Here is a 25,867-nt window from a genome sequence, read left to right as displayed (position 1 = left end):
AAGCTTTTAAATCCATGTACATTTGTCACCAGTGAGGCTGTTCTCAGTGAGTCTAACATTACAGCTTCTCCTCAAATGGCCTAGTCTGTGCAGGCAGAGGTGGCCTAAAATGCAGCTTCAGTTGCCTACTTCATCGTATACTACCTTTATTAAAGTGAGCAACATGCATGCTGTGACTATGGTACGGCGCAGGTTCCCTTACATGAGTCTTGTTCTTTCCTTTTACCACTGTCTGCCTCAGGAGAGATGGACCTGGCAGCTGTTCCAGGGCACAGGCTTTGCTTGTGGCCAGCGGCAGCCTTGTTCCTATTCCATAACTTTTAGGATGTCTGTCTAATATTCTTCCTTGTACCTTGAAGACATTTTCATGCTGAAGGCAGAATTCAGGCCATAATAATCAAAACTGTCTTTCTGAATAATCTGTCCATGTTGCCTTCCACTTGGTTTTGTGAATACTTGCGTACATTTTCTCCAGCAGTAAAGGCTGAAGAAATAGTTCAGGGAGTCTCTCTTACTCTCAGTACAGGAGTGGAGGCATTAAGCCCAAATGGCTCCTGTCCTCAGTGTCCAAGCTTTCAACAGAGCAGGTGCTGCTGGAAAGTGCCGGGAGCAGGTGAACAACCTGTGTACAGCTGTGGCTGTGCCATTGAGAAGCAGTTAAAGGTAGATTAGTATCCTTGCCGCATCTTCTTTTCAGGTTCTTGGGGGATTTGACACTCAAAACCTATATTAGGGAGACCTCTTTGCCATGAGAGGTTTGTCATCTCATAGAAGTTAATTTTGAATCTTTTTTTGTGCTAGGTGGTGCATAACACTTCTTGTAAGAGTGATTAACCTTGACCTGACAGAGTGAACCTCACAGCCCAGCCCATTTTATGCTATGACTTAAAAAGATGAATGATTCTGATTTGCCCAGCAGAGCTCTTTGAAAGCTCCTGCTGATAAGCAATATCTAAGACCAAGATGGATTTGTTAATAAAGTACCAGTAGCAGTACGGTCTCAGGCAAGATTCTTCACCCATGTGCTATGGGAGTTATCATACATAGATTCATCCCAGGGAGGCCCCAGGAGTGCAAAATATTCTTAAAAGCTACTTACCTTGGGGAATATCTGTCAAGATTCTTACCATTTAAGGATAAGAACTTGGATGTATAATGTCCTTAGAAAGCAAGACATAAAGAACTAAAATTCTGCCTCTACAAAGATGTTCTGACCACATTACTACTCAGCTGCATCCTTCAAATTTTGAGGAATATTTTTTTGATTGTTTCTGTGTTGCCTTTTTTTTTTTCGTATGGACAGATAAGACACAGAATGCTGTAATTAACGAGTTTCAAACCATAATTACCATTCTGTTTAGATAGCTGCTGTTAAAGACAGGATTATGGTTTTAATGATAGTGTATGGAAGAGAGTTTTAATTTTTTCCAGTGAATTAAGTACTCACAAAAGGCAGCATATGGGCTTCTCTTGATACTTCACACCACAGGAAAGAAAGCAGCTTTGCAGTTCAAGCAAAAGGCTTGACATCTGCCTTACTTTGTCACAGACTAACTGGCTGTGGGTGTATGAGTCATTTAGGCATAACAATTTAAATAGAGCTGTTAAAAATTATCTATCTATCATCTGTGTAGTTAGGCACTTAAAGTAGCTAAGTTTGAGAGTTGCGTAGGGACTGATACTTCCTGCTGCAGTAAGAAAAAATTCAAAGCTGTTTAGACCCTACTCATCTGCTTACGGAGCTAAGTGCAATTTTAGGTTCCAATTGCTAAAAATTTTGGCTATTAAGTGCTTTACTGTCCTTTTCACAAATGGAAATTGGATTCCTGAAGTTTCGCCGTCTTCTGAGAATGGCTTGTGTTGCTTCATTCACATTCTTCAATAATCCGAGTAGTAAAAAAATCAAAGGGGTAAAAAGTCTTTTGAGTTTTGCAACCACTGGTATCACTAACGCTCATGATTGTATCACTTCCCACAGTATTTGAAATTTTGCTTTAGGCTTCAGATGCCGAGTTATGTGATTTTTGCAGGAATCACAGGCTTTTTGTTTCTTTTTAAACATGTTGTTTGTAGAGAAAGCTTACAAATAGGAATTCTTGAGTGAAAAATATAAGGAGCAAATAAAAAAAAAACACCTTCAGTTTTAGTATTTTTAAACTCACATCATTATTAAGCTACTTTTCTGATTTGGAGAGCTTGGTTTGTGATTTTAAGCACTGTTTTCTTCACATACACATACTTGAGAGGCCAGTCACTGTTAATAATGAATAAAATAAAGCAGGTTAGTTGACATGTGCAAATCAAACTTCTGGAGAATAGATGAGCTGGGAAGAGTTCTGACCATAGCAACAATAACTTTCCGTGATAGTTCATGGTGATTGATCCATCGCACATCTCCTCCTTCTTTGAGTCTCTTACAAGCCATCCTATACGTATATACACACTTGGAGGGCACTTTACAACTTTACAGCAGGAGCAAGCTTTTGTGACCAAGACGACCCTTCCTCTTGAGCTAGCAAGAAAAGAGTTTGCCAATATCAAAATCAGCTTGTCATTAGACATTGAACTGGCTTCAGAGTTTCTCTGACACTCTTTGATGGACATGAAAGCCTCAACAGAATTCACTTTCATTATTGCTCAACTTCAGTGATTTAGGCACTGAACTTTAAAGAAAGGAAACAATAAACAATAACTAATAAATACATTTTATCCTGCATTATGATCAGAATAAGAAGAAAAACTTTCCATTAAACATTTTAGTATATCACCTGTAACTGGTACTGATTTTATAATTACATATTTTCTATTAGGACCTGAACCTTACAGGTATGCTTGTTGACAATGCTACAGTGGGTGAATGGAACCTCCAGGGTCTTCCGAACGATGACCTTTCAATTCAGAATGGCATCATTGTCACAAAAGCATCTAGATATCCTTTGCTGATTGATCCACAAGGTCAAGGAAAGATATGGATTAAAAATAAGGAAAAGAATAACGGACTCCAGGTAAACAGTTCATTTAATATTTTTTTATGTGTGTGTCATTTCACATCATAGTAAGCAATGCAAACTATTTTTTCTGCCGTTATAATTTGGCCATATGTAATTTAAATCTGCTGTTTATTGTATATAGTTAGGCAGAATTTAAAACAAGACTGACGCAAAATCTGTGACCTATCTGTATCAGGGTGAAATAGCTTGTACTGCTTTGCCATTTCACAGTTTCAAGAGCAAATTGGAATTGTATGTTATGCCATATGTATTTTTATGATGAATCTTTTAATTGCTTGTCATAGAGAAAGAGAAATGTAGAGGGAAGTAACTGACTTGCAAAATTAAGACCAGCAGGATCAGGCAGTTGGTGCTGCATGGCAATAATCTTTCAGGGTAAGCATTTTAAGAAGAAAATAGGGAAAAGAGAAAAGGCAGGAAATGGAAATAGAATCATGGCCTGAGGTAGAATGGAAATCTAGTGATTGTTGAGGTGTATCAAACACAAAGCCCAAGTTTAGGCTGCGTCTATGCATGTGATAAAAATATTTATTGCTTAATTTATTCACCTTCTTACTTTCTGTCTAACAGTGCATTCTGTTTGGGATCTGTGTCTTCTATTTAATTCAAAACCTTCTTTTTTTCCCCTTCTAAGCAGCCTACCCTCCATGCTTTGTTACACCAATAGTGATAAGATGGGTTATGATAAAGATCTAAACACATGGTATATTTTCAGGCCAGATCAAGCATGATACTAAAGAGTTAGTTGTTAATAAATGGAGTCTATCCTACATCTGTAGATTATCACATGAATACCATGGTATACTATCTAGACTCAAAATGAGAGTGATGGATAAGAAAAAGAAACTGAGAATGAAGGTAAGGATGCTGACATCCAGAGAGCTGATGACATCATGGCAATGTCATTAGCTAAATCCTTAGCCTTCTGGAGCTTGACATAGATCTGTATTTCCTAGCACTGTTAAGAAAGGCCGAACATTCAATCCCCCACCAAATCCAGTTTCTGGTAAGTTGAATGTGCTTAAAAAATGGTGCAGAAACACAACTAGAAATGACAACTATTGGCTGAGAAGAGACAGAAAAATAATTTACAACATTCAAAGATCTTGGAAAAATGGATGCCTTTGTTAAAAATATGATGAAAAGCTCTCCTAAAACAGTTGTATTCACAGAAGAATTTAGGCATGTTCTGTCTGTGTGAAATCTACTGTCTTAGAGTAGATAACATGGCTTGCTCTATATTACATCAGACCTTACTTTGGCCACCCAAAATTGGATCAAGAAACACTAGTGAGAAGGATAAATCTCATATTCCACGCTCTTTGAGACTTGCACCTCCTACTTAGGATTTCAGAGAGCTGCTGAGCTGAGTTCAGGACCGGCAACAGTGAATCTCCTTCAGTTAGGGACCTACACTGACTCTTTCTGCCATGCTGTAGCCTTTCCCCCAATAATTTTAGTGTCCTCCAAGCTGCAGCTTGAGTTCCCTCCCTTAATTGGCACTGAGTTTGTGTTGCCCGCCCTCCAGCTGGCTGTTCTCACCATGTGCCGGCGTGCAGCCTGCAGAAGGGGATTGCAAACACACCGGTCCCATTCTCTGGTCCAGAAATTGTGTAAGGATTTTACATCACATACCCCCCAAAGCAGGAACTGGGAGATGTAGATTAAAATACCATATCTTCTTTCCCCACTGTTCATATGCTATAAGTGATGATGGCATTTGACTGATGAGCCAGATAAAAATGTCTACCAGGCTTGCCTTGTGTGAATATCCACCCTATGAAATGCGTGAATCCTAATGGGGCTTAACTACTGAGCTGCTGAGTACTCTCAAAACTTACACAGCTTTGAATACACACAGGTGCAGCCTCTAAATGCAGAGGAAGCTTTCCTGATGAAAATGCAGTCAGTTACGGGCTTTTAGACATCCTGGCTCAGGTGCCAGCTGTGTTAGAAGAATCTGAGTTCTCCCCCTGTAAAGTCCAGGAGGAACAGTTATGTCAAGACTCTAAATACCCAAGTATTTAGGTTATGTCTTTATATATGGGATATTGTAATTTGCTATTGTCTTGTTAGGGTTATATTGTTGATCACTACAACACTAACTTCATCCCTCAGTTTCATTTGAACTGAAAATGTAAGTAATGTACTGTTTTGGTGGATACACATGTGTTTACATGATATCAAAGCTAAAAGTTCAGAGTGGTGGAACATAGTATTAATTTTTGTGCCTTTATGTGCCTTACCAAATGTAATGTGCCTTTAGATATTTTAATTATACCTTTTTCAAAGAGCACTGCCTGCAAGAAAAGGATTTATTTTAAAAACATGTCTATCCTAGGTTTTTTTTCTGTTTAAAAAAACCCACACTCTAAAACCAGGCTTAACAGATGCCTGGAAAGGCTATTCAATTACCATCTCAAAGGCTTATGTTACATTTCTTAATTTTAAATAAATGAAAAGGAGTCTATGTGATTTTTAGCAATTTTAAGACTTTATACTGTGAAATGGGAACTGAATTAGAAATTCAACATCTGATGTGAGACTAGGCCTCCTGTGTAACACTGGTTCCCTGTCTGAACCCTATAAATATTTCCCTACTTCACATTAGTGTTCTGAGCATAAATTCATTAATATTTAAAAGATATTAAAATACTACAGTGATTAGATAGATCCGTAGATTAGTAAATAAATAGATAACAATAAAGAGGTGTGATCTCCTATTCTGTTAAGCTTAAAGCAAAACTTCCGTTCATTTCAGCAGAGGTGAGTGTTGGTCCCTAAAATGTCATCATTTGTGTAGATATCCCAGGATGAGTATAATTTTTGAAAGTTGAAATAGATTTTATACTGTTTTCTATGTGCTTGCAAATTCATGATATATTGTGGACCAATCTTCCCAGGTTACAGCTATGAACCACAAGTTCTTCAGAAGTCATATAGAAGATTGCCTGTCCCTTGGCCGACCTTTGTTAATTGAAGATGTTGGAGAGGAACTTGATCCTGCTCTAGATAACATCTTGGAAAAAAATTTCATAAAATCTGGTTCAGCACACAAAGTAAGATGAATTGTGAACATGAAATTAAAAAATAGGACAGATGCTGGGTATCTGGTACTCTGGATACTGCCAAGATTCACACCTTTGCAACACTTAGGAAGACGAGTAGTGAACTCATGGGGTTGTTTGTTATTTTTTTTTACCCTTTAAGCAGAAAGTTTAAAAAGTGTAAATGAAAATGTAAAAAAAAAAGAGTTCATCAATTTTTCACTGGATAAAATAAATGTTTTTCTGAATTCAGCTTTTGAAAATTGAGTAATATGTTTTATTTTCAGGTGAAAGTAGGTGACAAGGAGGTAGATCTGATGAAGGGGTTTACCCTTTATATGACAACAAAATTGGCTAATCCTGCTTATACTCCAGAAATTAGTGCAAGAACAACTGTGATTGACTTTACTGTTACTCTGAAAGGGCTAGAAGATCAGCTCCTTGGCCGTGTCATCCTCACAGAAAAACAGGTACCTCATAGCTTGCAATATTTGTATAGAGGGAAGGCTTGTTCAATATTTGGACTATGAGTGGATATATTCAATGTCTTGGTTGAAATCAAATGCAAGAACAAAAATGTGAATGAAAGTTTAGGGATTTGTGCATTTGCTGAAACACAATGCGGAGCAGGTTTCTAATTGAATTGAGGGACCTAAACATTTATTTTAAGATCTGGCCTTGGAAAGAGAAGAAAGTAAGTTACTCATTAAAAATACATCACAGACATATACATGACATACATAAAGCATCTTTATTCCTTTATATATAGCAAAGGCTCCCTGTTCAGTCAGAAGCCTCTTTCATTTCTGAATTCCTTTTTAAACTTAATTTGAATTACATGAAAAAATGCTTATGAACTCAGACTACTTTTGCCAGCCAGGCTCTAGTGTGCAAGGAGATATGAGAATTTTAAGGAGCCTCGAACACTGACTTGACTCTGCTCTTACTAAAATTTCCATTGATTATGTGGAAGCAAATATAAAGAAGAAAATCCTCTCTCAGATGTTTTTCAGGAGTTTTATTTCATAATATCAAATCTGAGATATCATCCCTGGTAATTTAATTCCTAGATCACTCCTATGTCTTTCTGTGTGATCTAATTTAACAGCCTGGCTATCCAAAAACTTAGGAGTCAATTAATCAGAAGCAGTGGGGACAAAGGTGGGTTTTTACTGTGGTAGTCATACCAATAAATATGTTGAATGTTATGGTTCAATTACACTAAAATGAAATATTTTCTTCCTTTCTCATTAAAGTGAAAGCACAGAAGTTGTATTTCACATCAAATTGAATGACTTATTTATTTCAAATGGAACATTTCATAATTGTGTATTTGTGAGAAAAGTAACAAAAATTAAGGTTTGGATTAGCAGAGATGCTGCTTTCAGTAAGTAACTCAGATAGGCTTGCTCATGTGAGAGAGGTTGCCCACCTAAGGGAATTCATTCCTCCTCCTACAACCTCCCAAAGCATGTTCTAACCGGCGTGCTTTAGTGGTGCTGTTACTTTCTCCAGCCAACAACTTTCCACTTTGCTCAAACGAACGTTTGCTGAAGTAAGGACTGGAATCTAAGTGCCCTTCCTTCAGTCTGACAGTCACAACCAGAGGCTGGAAAGTTACTGTTATGCTCAAACTTCCTGTGAACTGTTATATGAAAAATGGAAAAGCTACCACAGGAGCTAGTGAGGAAGAGCTATCCATTAGCAGGGTGGGACAAATGCTAGGGATGAAAAACTTTTAACCTTTACTCCAGTAGATGTATGTTTACGTAAGCTAAATTGAACAGCAACAGCAGGAGTGGCTGGAACTATCCTGACTGAGTAACTCACCTCTGATGGGAGACAGAGGTTTAAATCAAGATAGAAGTGAAATTGTTTTCTCATGACCTACATATGAAACTCATCTCCCCCCCCGCCCCCCGCCCAAATACCCTTACTCTGTGTTTTTTTTCCTGGACAAAACTGTTAGAGAATTCGTATTGTATGTATGTAGCAACACCTAGACTGCATTTTGGATCAAAAATATAGTCACTGAGAAATATTCTTCCAGTGCTGTGTATCATCTGAAGAGAGCTGCAGGGGTTAGTATCAGCACTGCTTGCTGCACTAGGACATGGTTGCAGGTGATCAACATTTATTAAACTTCTTCCCTTTAGCAGATATGAAGAAATCATGGTTGTTCTGTCTCTTCTGTCTCAATAAGAGATGAATGTCCTGGGTGGATAGCCAGAGCCAATGGAGCTCTGATAAATTTAGTTCAAAGACAAGACAGAGCATGAACAGAGAATCTGAAGAACAGGTTTTCTATTACAAACAAGAAGACAAGTTTATGATCACTGAGCTAAAGTAATAGATTAAAGGAACCAAGATATTCTTAAAGATCGCTATAGTCTTCAGTGAAATCTATGATCAAAGAAGTGTTTATTCTTCTCAGCTTTAAAGGTTGCTCCTGTAACTGTATGAAAAAAAAAAACAGCATCTTTTTGTGCTTGGATAATGAAGTTGCTGCCACTGTTTTTGTTCAGAACAGTTATTTTTTATGTTACAAATGCAGTTGTAAAATCCTCTTGCAAACAAAAGCCTGGCGTCTGATATATTTGCTAATTTTCTGAAAGACACTCTTATGCAGGCTTACAATTAGAATAGGTGAGGTGCCTGTTCTTAAATTAAGCATGTCCTTACGTAGAATTTAAGCATATACTTAAATGCATGTTTGAGTGTTCTGAAGAACTACTCATTTTGTGTAATTTTAATCTTTTTGGCATTAAAGGTAAAGAAAGAGGAGGAAATGCAGAAAAATTTAAGCTGAATGACTGACGCCTAAGTCATTCTCCCCTGTTGGTATGCAGCTTCCACAGAGCTACATTCTGTAGACCTAGAATATATTACTAACAGGTTTCCAAATAAGAAGTTTTTGAGAGTAAAGAAATCTGTCACTTCTTTGAAATACAGGAGAGACTCTTCTGTACTGCATAACTCTGTACATCTCCTTTTTCTCTAACAGCATATTGACAAGAATGAAAATAAACTGAAGACATAGGTGTAGGTAGACTGGTATTATTAACTACCCTTTTCTTACAGGAAGGTTGACTTGATTGATTAAATGAAGGTTGCCAGCAAAAGTATCCCTGAGCTCCACTGCACTGCAGTATAGCTGCCTCATTTCACTTAGAATTGTGTTGACTTGTCTGTCATTGTTCCCTTGCCATTGTCTGTCTTGTAGAAATAGCATAAAAATTCCATATGACATAGATGATAATTGTAACATTTTCTATTTTGTAAGCAGTAGAGGAGTGTATCTTGCAAAGTCACAGAATAATAGAAATTAGAAATGGAAAAGGTCATCCAGTCAACTTCCCTAACAATGTAAAATCCATCCATATAATGCATCTTTCAGTCCTTTGTCTGATTTAATTTTAAGTACTTAATGTAACGTGGCTTTTATCACTTCCCATTGGAAAATAGCTTTAGTGCTTTTTGCATCTTACTATGAGGAAACTTTTCCTGGTAATTCTCATGTGTTTTTACTCTTGAGCATGCTGCATTAATCAAATAAATGCAATATATATAAAAATTACTTTAGTATATATTTCTGAAAAAAGCACCAAAGCCCCCAGTCTATCATGCATGAAATCACATGTTTTCTGTGTCATTATAAAGAATCTTTCTTCGAATTAACCTTAAATATTCTAAGGAAAATTTCTGAATACAGGAACTGGAGGCAGAAAGAGTCAAACTGATGGAAGAAGTGACATCTAACAAGAGGAAAATGCAGGAGCTTGAAGATAATCTACTGTTACGTCTAACCAGTACAGAGGGCTCTTTGGTTGAAGATGAGTCTCTGATAGAAGTCCTAAGAATCACTAAAACCACAGCAGAAGAGGTGAGTTTTGAATGCATTGCAGATACATTTTATAATTGTAATTTAAAGATTATTTGTAGACAGATTTTTTTTCCTGGTTTTGTTTTTTCCATTCAGAGACACTATATAACATCTGACTTCTTAACAAATAAATAGTAGAAACACTGTAATTTTTTCTTCATAAAATGTTGCAAAATTAAACTATTACCTGGATACTACTTTATATTCCAGGCATACTTTGCAGGTGTAAGTGTGAATCAAATAGCATTGTACTCAGTGTTTGAACACATAAAGATACAATGTTGAAACACTGACAGAGGGAAGCAAAGCTTGACTAAAAATACCACTGTGGTCTTAATCAAGACCTTTTCTTTTTGCTTGTGCACTATAAATCACAAGTGACGTGACTTAATCTTCATGGTCTTTTCCATTAATTTTAAGGTCAGTGAAAAATTAAACATAGCAGCGGAGACAGAGGTGAAAATCAATACAGCACGTGAAGAGTATCGGCCTGTTGCTGGTCGTGGTAGCATCCTTTATTTCCTAATTGTGGAAATGAGCTTGGTTAATGTCATGTATCAAACATCCCTACGGCAGTTCCTTGGCATTTTTGACCTATCAGTGGAAAGATCTCGGAAATCTCAGATCACAGCAAAAAGGGTAGCATATATAATCGAGCATCTCACCTATGAAGTTTTCAAGTACACAGTTCGAGGGTTGTATGAAAATCACAGATTCCTGTTTACGTTGCTTCTGGCACTGAAGATTGACTTGCAGGCCAAGAGAATTTCACACACTGAGTTTGAGACACTGATCAAAGGTAATTTCTCTAAAAGTGTTCCTGTTTACATATGTCTGTGAACTGAGAAATTCAGATTTTGCAGTGCTTGCACTAGTGGTATGTTGTATCCAGTGGATCTAATGTTTTTTAACTGCTGAGTGAAAGCATATATAGCCCAAGAAGAGCAATATAGATTATTTATTATCAAAATAAGGCTTAGATGAGGATCATAGAATCATAAAATTGCCTAGGTTGGAAGGGACCTTTCAGATCATCTAGTCCAACCATCAACCTAACTCTGACAAAAACCACCACTAAACTGTATCTCTAAGCACTGTTTTACATGGCAAAATAGAGAAAAATGTCCATTACTTTGTAAGTGACCCTATAGTTTTCTCCTGTATGCCTCTTTTTTGAGTGATCTTGGAGTCAGCAAAATCTCTTTTGGTGGCTGGTGAGCAAGCATGTGAATGCACGAGGACTCTGTACCACATTTAAGTGTCAGTATACAAAAAGTGGAAATCTGTTACATGTTGTAAAATGTTATTATATTGCATTGCATTATGCCACCACTGCATATCGCTACTCCGACGCGATAACAAAGAAAAATTTTGATAAAGTTCATAAAATTTGATGGGGACGAACCCCGCTGCCTCCAAGATATGATAAGTACAATCAGGTACTGAGCTAAGTATAGTCTGGTACTTGCCATCCAAATATCTCTGTGTGCTTTGCAAACACCGATTTCATGTTTAGCTGTGACTCAGCTGTGTTGGAGGTGCAAATGGGTGTGACGCTGGAGTGGTGGTTGAGCTAAAAAGGCTGTTGAAGTTGCACAGTCCTGGAAACGAATGCACCATGTGCTTTCGTATTCTGTAGTCTAGGTGAAAGGAGATCAGATTAACCATAGGTTCTTCCTATATCTGGTCTGAAGACTTGTGTTTCAGTATCCTTTTAGGTAGGCAAGTTTTATTCCAGTTCTGCAAATGGAGAAAAAGCAGCACAAAAATTACTGGGGTATCAACTTTGGGAGGCACTGAGACCACTTTCCCAATCTGCCTTTGTTAAATGAACCTTCCATGCAAATTCTGTGTCTCTGTGTCCTGGTATACAAAGACTTTTACTCTCTAAACTATAGAAATAAATATTTTTTTATTACTTGTCATTTTTCTGTTTAACAATGGTTGATTTCCTCTATAATGCTTTTCATTTTGCAGGAGGTGCCAGTTTGGATCTGAATTCTGTGGAACCAAAACCAAAAAAGTGGATCCTTGACATGACATGGCTCAATCTTGTGCAGTTATCTAGCTTGTACCCGTTTAATCAACTTCTGGTTCAAGTTGTTAGGAATGAGAAATCTTGGAAAGCTTGGTTTGATGAAGCAGCACCTGAAAAAGCTGTTATTCCTGATGGGTATGACAGCTTACTGGATCAATTCCGTAAACTGCTCCTTGTCCGTAGCTGGTGCCCTGATCATACTGTTGCCCAAGTAAGAAAATAATAGAGCTACTATTCCTTATTTATCAACAATCTTATCATGTTGCACAACCATCTCTGAGAAAGAATATCTCTGAATAGTGGTTTCAAAAACTGTAATTATTTTAATTTTTGAGGAAAGAAGGGATTCTTTTTGTTATCTTCTTTATCTCTTCTTTCCCTACTGTGTTTCACCAAGTGTTACAAAATTTTACCTCTCTTCACTAGGGCAGAAGTTACACTTACTAGTGGATGATTGAGTTATTTTTTTCTGGAATGGGCGTCTTCCTCAGTCCACTTTGTTCCTGGGTGTTTCTCTCCATACTACATGCCTCAGAATCTGTGCTTTCTTTACATAGTTGGAAAATCATGTCCATCAAAAAAGAGTTTCATACACCAGGATAGCTTTAGAGGTCCTTTCAGAAAATGTCTGTGAAAAGAGGACAATAGAGGCATAGGGAAGGTTTGACTTTTAAGGATAAAGTCTGAGCTGTGTTTGTGTTTTGTAGAAATAGATAATGAGCATAAGAGACTTGAATTGGATAACCACTGGACAGGAGATTTTGTTTGAAGTTTCAACAAATATACGGAAGATTGTAACTGGGTCAGATGAAAGATCTGTCTAATCTGCTGTGCTGTAGAGACAGTGTCAACAATACATGCTTAGAGGTGCTAAGAATGGGGCTGGTGTAGCGAAGCTCTTTTGTTTGGCTATCCACCAAGCTTTAGCAGTCAGTAATTTAGGGGCAATATCTGGGCTGTCCTTAGAGCCGACAGTGGATCTATTCTGCGTGGGTTTCCTTAGTTCTTTTTAAAAAAACATTTAGCATCCTCTAGCAACAATGTTCACAGGGTGGCTGTTGTGTGAGCAGAGAAGAATTCTTTCTTCTCTTTGTTTGAAGTTTGCTATCTGAGAATTTCAATGGTTCTCTCCTGTGGACTGTAACTTCTGTTACACCGAAGTTGAAAATGAAAGTTTAGAAAGTTGTTGCCTTCCAATGTAGCTATTGGTAAATTCCACATCAGTGATTAATGCTAAATGAAAAAAAAAAAAAAGTATATATTTCTGGTAATTTTTTTTTTTTTTTAGGCTCGACACTACATTGCAGAATCTCTTGGAGGGAAATATGCGGAAGGTTTTATTCTTGAAATGGAAGCAATGTGGAGCGAAAGTGACTGTCGAACACCTTTGACATGCTTTTTATCAATGGGGTCTGACCCCACTGAAAATATAGAACGTCTTGCAAAGTCAAAGGTATCCTCCTAAACTGAGTTTGCTAGAGCTGCTAAAGGCATTTAAAACTATCCTTTGAACTAAAAATGGTATTTCCATGTTTTATAGAAGTTCAAATGATGATATTTGTATTCATATAAGTGTTCTCTGGAAGTTAATTTTGGACCAGTAGCCAAAATGCATTTACTGAGGAAATGGAAATGTTACATTCTTTCTTTTTCGAATTGTTTTATTCCAGTGAGTCCTCTATCTTTATCCAGCTGACTATGGTAGTCCATTACTTAGTGAAAGCACTTAGCTATAAGAACAAAGCAATAATTGTGGTTTACAGTGTGTTGCATTCACCGTAGGAGCTGACAGTAATGACGACTACAAGAAGATGCAGAAAAAAATAATAAATATGGTGACAAGAGAAATTAATTTGGAGACCCTATCATTTAATCGGTTCATTTGATGGATAGACATTGGACATTTCTTACAGCATAGTGTCACTTTAAAGCACTCTGTGCTTTATGTTTTATGGTTTACAATGTAGATGCAAGTATAATTTTCCCAAGAAGCTATTCACAGTAGATCTCCATAAATTTTCCTCCCTGTTAGAATGCATCTTCATTTAGAGGTGCAGAACTCTGGTATGCACTAAGTAAGACTTGCAAAAGTGGGGAGCACCCACAAATCTCTTAACTTAGTAATTAGAAAGTTTAGATGCTTGTTCTATCTGAAAATCAGGACTCTCTTATTTTATTTGTCTGACTGTGATAAAGAGTGCTTAAATTTAGGTTCTAAATTTAACTCAAGTGTTTAAACTTGGTAATCTTAAGTCTGAAGTTGTTGATGTGATCCTTGTCCCCAAAAACTGTGCAGCCAGATAGCCAGCCAATATACAGACATGGGGAGGGAGAAGGATGGCAGTTGGGTGAGCAGGATTTTTATGTTTACTGGAAGCAATGCATTTGAAGAACAATTTTATTCCTATTCACAAAATATTGTATTGCCTTTTCCTAAGATATGAGAGACATTTTGAGAGTGTAGAAATTAAGTGCAAGAATGTTCATAGACTAAAAACAGGCAAATTTTTTTAGTCTCTTTTAAACTCCGGGTAAACACGTTAGGTGGTTGTGATTGGAATCCTGTTTTTCATGGCCTATGGTATGAATACAAATGGAGTGTCAGCTTTGTGATGGTGTTTTTATTCACCTATTCGGCTCTTTAATATGTGTATCCTGTGAAATGGACTCCTGGCTAGGTACTTACCCCATCTCCAGTAGGAGTTAGTTTCTGTAATCAATAAAGAGAAAGAGTGGCTCATTCGAAAGCAATTCAGAGTACACGATTGAAACTTAACTTTGACTTGCATGGAGGAGTTGAGTATTTCTGTCCCATTGGCAATATAAGGGGATGAGGTACACTAACCTCTAGAGTCACTTGAAATCATCTGGTCACTTAGATTCACTCTTACAAGGAGTGGAACAAAATGCTCTCCTTTCTGTCAAATCTTAATCAAGACCTTAGTCTGTCTGGGGAAGTGCTGGTAGGTAGGAGGTGCTCTGTAATTGTGACTGTCACTGGTTTTGCTGTCATTCTGAAAGTATATTGCAGTGGGGAGTTTTAATATGTTTTCATGCTTTAAGGCAACATGTATAGACTAATAGAAAGTGAGGCTGCAAAAGAGCCAAAGGGATTGCCTTGTTTATTCACACATAGTTTATGAACAAGGCAACAGCAGCTGTCATAACTTGAAGTTCAACCGTAATGTCAACTGTAAATGTAAAGTTAAATGTGATGTTTAACTGTAAAGTTCTGATCTGTCGAAGCAAATATCTTACCACACAGCGTATAGAAACCTTTCAAATTTATGAAAGCCATCCAGATTCTGCAAATCAAACTACAAACACAGATCTTTTTTAATGTAAAAATGTATATTAACCTTGTGGTACTGGAGGAGCACTTCAGTAGTTCTCTAGCTTTTAAAAAATGTATCTAGAAATTATTTACAGTTTTCAGAAACATTTGCAACAAATTATACTTAGTTCCTGGCTTTCTCTGGGCTTTCTCTGCTTTTTTTTTGCCAAAATAAACCTTTCATTTAACATATGTTAGCTGCACCAAGGATCTGATCTTGGTATATGTGTGCTTCTATACCTCCAAAGTGCCCCGTCCACCCCCCCCTTTTTTTCTTCTTCTTCTTCTTAATGATAGAAAACTTCCAAAAGACATGCTGAGCCTATTTTTCAGTGATTTCCCTTTTATAGGCATAATTTGTAGTCTTAAAATGAATTGTCAGTACTGATAGTACCTCTAAGTATTACATTAACAATATAAATCAATTATCTACAGTTGGAAATGTTCAAATTTGTGACCAGAATTTATTTTTCACTATAAAATTTAGTTACTCAGGTGGCCTTCTCCCAAAGAAATGGAAACAGTATCTGTGACTACTGAGCTATATAACCTTCTTTACAAATCAAGCAAGCTCTATCTTAAAACTAGTTGGATTTCTGCCCCCTTTACTTTCACTTAAAGATGGAGTGAAAATTTAACTTATGTCTACCACTTTGGTTTCATTAAAACTAGATAATTTTATTATTGTAGACATAGTTTCTTCTTTCAGGGAATGATGTACAGAACATTCAACAGAACTGTCAAGACCACTGTAGTGACTAAAATGGCAGTATTTTCATCTGGATAGCATTGTATTAGGATGACACAGATACATTGGTATGACTCACTATTGAGAGAAACATTCTGTACACAGACATAGATAGAGTTCTTTCAGGAGTAAAATGAGGACAAGCCATAGTGAAAAATATTTTTTCCTTGTCTTGTTGTTTCTACAACCTTTAATGATTGTACATTTGAGAGGTAACATTGCTGAGAAGAGCAAATTATAAGCAGATGCTTTGTTAGGAAATAATATAACAGCTGAATATTTATGCACTCTGCAGGGGTAGTCATAGCCTTTGACTGATGGAAGTGCTAGCTGTACTCAGGTACATCTTAGAAAAGGTAAAGTTTTTGCTTCTCTGGCACATAGCCAACTTCACAAACTATTTAGTTTTGCTTCTTTTAGCTGCAATTTCAGGTTTTACTGACCTGAGAGCAGGATTTAACTGCTTTCTTATCTTTGGCATCCTCTTATCCTTAAATCTTTTGCCAGGATGTGGAGGATCATATACAGCAGCTGTATTTATACTGTTCAGTAAGATCAGGTCAGGGCTTGTTCTCTGGCTCTAAGGCCAAATGACCCAGCACAGCTTCTTCCCATACGCTTAACCTTTTTCTCCTGCAAAAGTAGGGCAGCCTCATCCACACTGTTTAGGACTGGATGACTTCCTTCTTTTTTATTTCAAAGTGAGAAAGTCCCAGTAGCAGGAAGACTTGAGACTAACCTTTGTAGCTCTCAGACAGCTGAAGATAGTGCAGATTGATAAGTCTTTATGCAGCTCATTGCTCACAGCATGAGGGACACTTGGCTGTAGTTCTTAAACATGAAACTGTCCATGAAACTAAGTCTCTAAGTCTTTTCATCAATTCCTTTGCCCTCGACATGTATATAGAATAATACGCTCAACTTGGGTTTGATAATTCTGGTTTTCCCTGGTAGAAGTCAGAGAAACAACCTAAGCCAGGGGACTACTTATTTAACAAGAACGGGGGTAGCAAGAACAATAAGCAAGGGAGTGTCTGCCTGCACTTTACTTACAGACTTGTATGGCCCTGATCACAACCTAGTCAGCTTGTCTTTTTTAGATTCCCTTGGAGAGCTTGTATCATCTTCAGTTTTTTCAGAACCACTGGCTCTCTTCTCCTATGGCCTCTGGAGGAAAGACTCCATAAATTTCCAGAATTCTTGTGTTTGCATTTATGAGCTCTCTCTCTTCTGAATCCAGAAAACTAACAGTTAGAAAACTAGCTAGAGATAGCTGATCACCAAACTAGAATCCTCTGAATCAGTGGCGTCACATCTGACAATTAAGAATACAGGGTGTTTGCTAAGGGATGACTTAATGTGAGCCAATCTTTCCTATCTTGCCTGCTTGCTTGACAGTTCTCTATTAAATGAAATAAATATGTTCAGACAGTAAAAAGACACCAAAATTGTTGGCTTTACTCTGTGCATTAATTATTATGTGGAGCATTAATATCTGTCCATCTCAAGATAGTCCACGTCATAGGAAAAAGAACAGTCAGGCAAGCTATGTTGCTGTCTGTATGTCCTGCTTTATTTGGGGAATGGGAAAAAGGAAGGGAAAATATTTCAGTTGTCTTATCCCATTGACTTTGTCAGACCTGCAAAAAAAGATTATGTCCAGTGATCACAGTTTTCTTTCAGCAAGTGGCAGATAAGAGCACCATGGAGGGTTTTGGCATTTTGTTTACTCTGTTTTGATATAATCAGTCTCCATTGATATTAGCGGTTTCTTTGTGGCACAATGTCACTATACCTGGACCTACAGAAGCAATATGTCATGTCTATAATCATTCTAAAGAACTATATATAAAAGAAGCTTTCTTTTTTCCTTCCAGAACGTTCCCTGTCGTGCCATTTCAATGGGTCAGGGCCAGGAAGTCCATGCAAGGCGCCTGTTAAATCAGTGCATGCAAGATGGAGGATGGCTCCTTCTACAGAACTGCCACCTTGGCTTGGAGTTTCTCAGTGAATTAATGGACACCATCACAACAGCAGAATCTATGAGTGAAGGTTTCAGGACCTGGATCACTACAGAGGCTCACCCAGAGTTTCCTATTAATCTCTTACAGTCCTCTATCAAATATACTAATGAACCCCCCCAAGGTAGGAAACCATGCTTTTTTTGAGTTTTGGAGCTTGCTTTTTTCCCCCACTCTGTATCACTGTACTCTCTGCAGTGTTTTAGTTTTAATCTCTTTTTTCATTAGCTAAATACAGCACTGTGCAAGTCAGTCTTGTGATGTGTAAAGCATGACCCTTTTGGTAAGAAAACCTGCCTTATATTCTACTCATGTATGATGAGAGAAGGTAACTTTGTATTTCAAACTATGGCAGAAAGAAATCCTCAAGCCTGACACTTATTTTGTCTTTTAACTCTCATCGTTAACTAACTTTGTAATGCATTAACTTGCCCTTCATTTATATATATGTGTTGCCACTGATTTCAGTTAACGAAGTCAGTAGGAGCTGAGAATTTTTATCCGAGGTCGTATTTAATGCCTCAGTCATTTAAACCTCTTATTTCAGTATTCATCTTCCTTAGTAAGATGTCTACAAAATGTCTGATCTTGTGAAAAACATCCCATTTCAGTGTATATACTCCACTCTCAAGAGCAGATAGTCAGTCTGCTGTTAAAAATGTCTTATTTCTTTTTCTTCTCCCCATCCTTAATTCAGTGCTCAGCATCTTTTTATTGTACTGTGTCCCCTCCTTATCATTCAAATAATAGCACCCTGTAGCTCCAAGAGGCTGTTTTATAAGTCAGGTTATAACCAATTTACAACTTGCATTTAGTAATAGAAATATGCCCCGTGTAACAATTTAAGTCAGGATAAAATATAAACAGTTTTAGTTTCTGATACTGTCCTGCCACATTGGTAGCACGATGTTACAAGGCACTTTTGTTTAGTTACTTTGTCCTGATTTCGAAACGCTATTTGTTTGAGTACTGTTCTACAGGATCTTTGTGAAGTAGGAAAGGAGCAAAAGGGCTTTTATTGTGTCATAGGAAGTATGATGACTTGGACAATCTATTCACTGCACTTGAAATCTGTCTTTTTAGACTTGTGTTAAGATGATTAGGTGCAAGATATCGTAAGAGGGACCTGGTGTCAGTAACTCATGCTCAGCGTTGTCTGCCAAAGGCAGATGATGCTTCAATAGCGCTGCCTGAAAGCATCTGGGAGTAGTGGGGCTTACGTATTCCATGGAAGCTGAGATTGCATCAGTATCATCTGCCTAAAGCTGTTCCTGGGATTTGAAATGTCACTGCTCAAACAAACCTCCCCAAGTATTAGTATTTCCACTGTGAATTTCGGTTCTTATCTCATCAGCTTGGTGCCTGTATGCCAGTTTGAGAAGCTGCATACAGAATTTTGAGATTGTTTTCGGAATTAAATCTAAATAAAATTGTCTTTGGTAGAACTAAAATATCATTTTACATGTAAATATTGAAACACAAACTCTTGGATATTCAGTGCTATATTTCATATGACATTAGGTGTATTTTTGATTACCATACAGTTGCTGAATAGTTATGGTTGTATTTCAGTTGTTATTGGTAACATTTAGAATACGATTGCTTAAGTGTAATTCCTTCCAGACTTCTGAACTTAATTTGGTGTGTCAGCTACCTGAAACAAAATGTAATTGCATTTTGACTGCTATGACCAGCTGAACAGTTAATTGATTCAAAAAGATTATTTGAAGCTATAAATAAGATGATACTGTAAATTGGATAGAGAATTCTGCTTTATAGAAGTTGGAGTTATGGGTTCCATACATTTTTTTGCTCATGTATTACATTTTTATACTTACTTTCTAGGTGTGAAAGCTGGCTTAAAACGAACATACTCAGCTATTACTCAGGATCACCTAGAAGTGAGCAACATGCCACAGTGGAAACCACTGCTATATGCTGTTGCATTTCTTCACACAACTGTTCAGGTTTAAAACTGTTTCTTTCTTCTGTCATGAAGCCATGTTTCATTTATTGATGCACCGTGTTATTAAATGAAAAACATGTTTAAGTGGAAATCCCATGTTGGTAAATTAACACAAATAAAATCAGAAAGAAAACAACACATCTCTATTACTGCAGCTGCCTTAGAACTCTACTCATGTTGATCTTGTACCTCCAACAGGGATGGTATTTCAGAGTAAAAAAGGACAGTCAACCAATGATCAATTACTGTACTCTTCTGTTAAAGTCTTAGGGCATGGCTGTGTGATCTGTCTTTCAACTAACTGGTTTTTTACTAATATTTTAAATCATAAAAGAACATGAAAGAAATTTACAGCTTGTGTTGGAAAACCGTAGTCTTAAAACTGCTGTTTTCACAATGAGAAGGTCTAAGAGGGTGAATATAAATCCTTCCTACACTGAAACCTGCAGGAGGAAATGAAGGTGGAAGATGATTTTGGGTCTTGCCTTTCAAGAGTTCCATTAACAAAAGTGCTTTATGGATTAACCACAACTTTTCATCATTCTATTGATAGATTTTGCAGTATCCTGAGTTTATATTTGGTGCATAGTTAATTTTAATCTGTGGCACCCGTGCATTGATATGTTGTGGTCCAAACGCAGCCTGTGGTATGCCTGTCTTTGGCCCATTGCTTCTTTCTTGGTGGGAATTAAGAATGTTTAAATACCAGATATTGGCCTAGAAACCACATATTGCCAACTGCACCTGTAAATGATTCAGTAAGAACCAACTTTTGCTACTTGCATCTGCACTGTGCAGAGACATCAGTGGTATGAATATACCAGGTCCATAGGAGGACCACAGACAATGATCATGTCCGATGAGTCTAGACATCCTTTCATTTTTTAAATTCAAAAAATATAGTTCTAGACTCACAGATGCGCTGCACTTAAAAAAGAGGATTTTTCCTTAGTGAAAATATTAATATTCCTATTCTTTGTTCGTATAGCAAATGATATCATCTCTCTACTGATGATGATAAATGAGGAAATATTAAACTACTAGATAATTAATCAAGCATTTGGCCTTGTGTGTGTTAAGAGAAGAATGTTTTTTTTAAAGTTGGTGAAATATAGCCCCAGCTGGACTACTGCATTCTTAGCATATTTCTTGTATACTTCTGCACTTAGTGTTTTCTTCACAATTACTGTCAGTCAGGCTTTTACCTTTAACTCTATCTATTTTACAGGAAAGACGAAAGTTTGGTCCATTGGGCTGGAATATTCCTTATGAATTTAATCAGGCAGACTTTGCAGCCAGTGTGCAATTTGTTCAGAATCATTTGGATGATATGGACATTAAACGTGGAGTCAACTGGAGCTGTGTTCGCTATATGCTTGGAGAAGTACAGTATGGTGGTCGTGTAACTGATGACCTTGACAAAACACTGCTGAATACATATGCAAGAGTGTGGTTTGGAGAGCATATGTTTAATGAAAAATTTTGTTTCTACAAAGATTATGTAATTCCAAAAGGGAAAACAGTTGAAGACTATCTCCAGTACATAGAGCAATTGCCATCGATTGATACACCTGAGGTAAAATATTACAAAGTATTAAAGAAAGTTTTTGTCAGATTTAATCAGGTATATTTTCCAGAGCCATGAATGTAAATGTTAAGATTAGCAGGCAGACTGTTATAGTGAATATCCAGTGTAGATCTGCTGACCAGGAAGAGGTAGATGAGGCCTTCTTCAAACAATTGGAAGTCTCACATTCACAGGCCCTGGTCCTCATGGAGGACATTAGCGTCCCTAATTATCTGCTGGAAGGGTGACACAGCAGGGTTCAAGCACTCCAGGAGATTTCTTGACTGCAGTAATGACAATTTCCTGACACAGGTAACTAAGGAGCCAACAAAGAAAGGCACTTGGCTGGACCTGATACTTATGAGCAAGGAAGAACTGGTCAGGGATGTGAAATCTGGAGCCTTGACTGTAGTGACCAATGGTGGAGGAAGGAGCAGAGCAAAAAGCAGGACCACAGCCCGGGATTTCAGGAGAGCAGACTTCAACCTATTCAGAGGTTTCTTCCAGGCTTGGAAGAATCCCATGGATTATGGCCCTGGAGTAAGAGGAGCCCAGGAGAACTGGTTTATATTCAGGGATCACCTCAAAGTTCAAGAAGATCCATCCTAACAAGTAGGAAATTAAAGGTAGCAGGAGGCCTGAATGGATGAAAAAGAAATTCCTAACTGAATTCAGACATGAAGAGGAAGTGTGCAAGAGGCGGAAGCAGGGGCAGATGACCCAGCAAGGGTATAGTTCTACTGTCCAATTTTGCAGGGATAGGATTAGGAAAGCCAAGGCCAAAGTGGAGTTGAATCTGTCAAGGAATGTGAAGGGCAACAAGAAAGGATTTTACAAGTATGTAAGCAGCAAAAAGATTACTAGGGAAAATGTGGGTCCATTGCTGAATAGGGCATGAGAACTAGTGAGAAATGATATGGAAAAGGCTCAATGCCTTCTTTGCCTCAGTCTTTACCAGTAAAACTGGCCTCCAGGAATCCCAGGCCCCTGAGACAGAAAATCTAGAACAAGGAACTTAACCCTGATGGAAGAGAACCAGGTTAGGGAACATTTAAACAAACTGGACATATGTTCATGGTACCTTATGGGTTGCACCCATGAGTGCTGAGGGAGCTGGCTGATGTCATTGTCAGGTCACTCCTGATTACTTTTAAATGGTCATGGTGATTGGAAGAAGTTCCTGAAGAATGGAAGATAGCAAATATCGCTCCAGTCTTCAAGACGGGAAGAAGGAAGATCTGAGGAACTACAGGCTGGCCAGACTCACCTCAGTCCCTGGAAAGGTGCTGAAGAAAATCCTCTTGCAAAGCATTTCCAAACATATGAAGGACAAGCAGGTGATTGAGAGTAGCCAGCTTGGATTTGTGAAGGAAAAATCATGCTTAACCAACCTGTCAGCCTTCTACAATGAGGTTACCAGGTGGATGTTTTTTATCTCAACTTTAGTAAGGCCTTTTGACACCGCCTCCCATAACACCTTCATAGATAAGCTGGCAAAGTATGGATTAGATAAGCATGCTGTGAGGTGGTTTGAAAACTGGCTAAATAAGCAGACACAGAGGGTTGTGATCAGCGGCCCAAAGTCCTGTTGAAAACAGGCCACCAATGCTGTGTGCCAGGGGTCAGTACTAGGGCCAATGCTGTTTAATATCTTTGTTAATGACCTGGGTTTTGGGGCAGGGGTGCATCTTCAACAAGTTCACAGGAGATACAAAACTGGAAGGAGTGGCTGATAGACCAGATGGTTGTGTTGCTATCCAGAGAGACCTTGGCATACTGGAAAACTGGACAGAGTGGAATCTCATGAAGTTCAACAAGGGGAAATGCAAATTTCTGCATTGCTTGTTCTGGTGGACAACTAGCTGACCATGACCCAGCAAGGCACCCTCATGGCAAAGAGGCCAATAGTATTCTAGGCTTCATTAGGAACAGGGAATTGATCCAGCAGGTTGAGGGGGGTGATCCTCTCTACTGAGCACTGGTGAGACCATATCTGAAGTACTGTGTCTAGTTCTGGGGTCCCCAGTACAAGAAAGATACGGACGTTCTGGAGTGAGTCTGAAGCAGGGCTATAAAGATGATTAAGGGACTGCAGCATCTGTCATATGTGGAAAGGCTGAGAGAGCTGGGACTCTTTAGCTCAGGCAAGATCTTATCAGTGTGGATAAATACTTGTTGGGAGGGTGTAAAGGCAAAGCCGGAGTCTTTTTGGTGGTACCTACTAAAAGGACAAGAGGCAATGGGCATAAATTAAACAACAGGAAATTCCATCTGACAACAAGAAAACACATTTTTACAGTGAAGGTTGTCAAGCACGGGAAGAGGTTGTGGAGTCTCGATCTTTGTAGATATTAAAATCCCAATTGGACCCTGTGCTGGACAATGTGCTCCAGCTGACTCTGCTTGAGCAAGTGATTTGAATTAGATGACCTTCAGAGGTCCCTTCCAAACTAAACTACTTTGTGATTTTGCAATTCTGTATGGGATTGAGCAGACATGTGAACTGAGGAATAATGAAAATAAAAAAGCCATATGGCCTCATTTTGCAAGTTGTAATTGGGAGATCTTCTACATGTTGCCATGAATTGATGGGGCAGGCTGCAGGGTAGCTCCTGGTTGCAGACACTTTTACATGACCCAGTGTGTGTATACTGCAGTGGTCACATTAATTGGAGGACTCCAACTTTCTGCTCCCTCTAGTACAGGCACAACTGATGAAGTTAGTTAAAACTGAAACAGAAGTGAATGCTCCGGATTTCTGTCTTGTTGCTATTAAGCTGATAAATGCCTTTGAAAGTAAGTTCTATTAAAATTAAATAGACGGGACTGAACATAAAAAAAATAGTTTTCTGTTACTGATAATGTGCTGGCTAAGAGGGCAAGAAGATTCCAAGGTTATAAAATAAACTTGAAGTTTTGAATCTCTGAAGGTAGTAAAAGCAGAATGCAAGGGTATTTGTGCTGGCAATGATGTACCTTTTCCAAATAAGGGTAAATGCAGCCATGATAACGCACCAGTGGGATCCTTTTGAGCCCAGCTCATGAAGAGGTTCCTGTCAGCATATGAACCTTGACTCTATCAGATTTCAGGTGCTTCTTTCATGGATCGGCTTTTCTAAGCACTTGGGAACCTATCTCACAATGCTGCAATGTATTTTTACAGTATTTTGTTGCCTGTAAAAAATCTGTATGTATGGTTTGATGTAGGGGAATTTTACCTTTGACTTTTATGTAAATAGGATCAAGTTCGGGAATACAAACATCTTTTTCTCCTTCACATTTTCACAGGTTAGGAGGAAAGCTATGACTTTATTCTGTCATTCCAAAATTTGTCAAAATTGCTCATGGAAACCTTTAACCTTTTAAGCTCCCAGTCTTCTTTCTTCCCCAGAGGATATTGTGCTAGTCAAAACAGTGTATCTTTGTTTCCTCCTCTTTCCGTTTTTGGTTAAGAAAGAAAGACTGAATAAGTCTGATTGCTGTATCCTTGCTCTTTTCATAAAATTTCAACTTCTGATGAGAATAAACACTGACTTCTGAAGAGGACTATTGAACTCAGCAATCCCTTTGAAAATGACTTTGATTTCAGAGGGGTATAAAGCTTTAGCAATTGGTTTTGAGGATTTATCAGGCTAAAAAAACCCAAAAGACAGACTCCAACATCCCTTTTTAAATCAAAATTCCCAGATATTTTGGATCAAAAAGAATGAGAAATTTGGCTGCTTGATTAATTTACAGGATATGCAGGACACTGGTCCACCAGCTGCTTTACTATGGTTTCTTTGTTCTTATTCCTTCATACATCACTTGCATAAAAACATAGGACCAGAGTAAATGTAGAATATGTAAAATATGAAAAACACGTAAAATATAAAATATGAAAACGTGAAAAATGAGAAATGGAAAATTGCTTGACTTTGGTGCTCAGTTTGAGGGCAAGACTTCCTCATTGTTGGATCAGTGGTTCAAAGTTTGTAAGAGACAGTTAATAGCTATAATTAAATGAGGGCTTGTGAAATAAGTCACAGTACAATTCCTCCTGGAAAAGAGTTGCAGTTGTCAACCTGACAGTTACAGACTTACTGATATTTCAGCGGAATTTTCTGAGTAAGCTATTATCATTCAGACAAAGGGCAGCTTTGCAGTAATTCTGTCCTAGCTGTATCTTAAATAAAATAATTCTAATTCCATTTCAGAAGAAGGGGAAGTAAGGAGTGGGAGACCTAAACCAAAAATAGCTAAACCATAAAAT

The 25,867-nt window shown here is 37.9% G+C and overlaps 1 protein-coding gene across 1 annotated transcript in view; it reads left to right on the top strand.

The window, feature by feature from the left end:
• The window catches only part of LOC141739348 (dynein axonemal heavy chain 5-like), a 170,551-nt gene that overhangs the window by 118,510 nt on the left and 26,174 nt on the right, over positions 1-25,867 (top strand). Inside the window, exons 63-72 of the mRNA XM_074576432.1 lie at positions 2,811-3,005; positions 5,915-6,070; positions 6,346-6,528; positions 9,771-9,941; positions 10,362-10,740; positions 11,919-12,190; positions 13,268-13,432; positions 17,939-18,206; positions 19,928-20,049; positions 21,277-21,624. Coding sequence (XP_074432533.1) covers positions 2,811-3,005; positions 5,915-6,070; positions 6,346-6,528; positions 9,771-9,941; positions 10,362-10,740; positions 11,919-12,190; positions 13,268-13,432; positions 17,939-18,206; positions 19,928-20,049; positions 21,277-21,624 — 2,259 coding nt within the window. The remainder of the gene's footprint in view (positions 1-2,810; positions 3,006-5,914; positions 6,071-6,345; positions 6,529-9,770; positions 9,942-10,361; positions 10,741-11,918; positions 12,191-13,267; positions 13,433-17,938; positions 18,207-19,927; positions 20,050-21,276; positions 21,625-25,867) is intronic.

Source organism: Larus michahellis, chromosome 2, assembly GCF_964199755.1.
Source record: "Larus michahellis chromosome 2, bLarMic1.1, whole genome shotgun sequence".
NCBI lineage: Eukaryota > Metazoa > Chordata > Aves > Charadriiformes > Laridae > Larus > Larus michahellis.
This window is presented reverse-complemented; position numbering and strand designations above follow the sequence as displayed.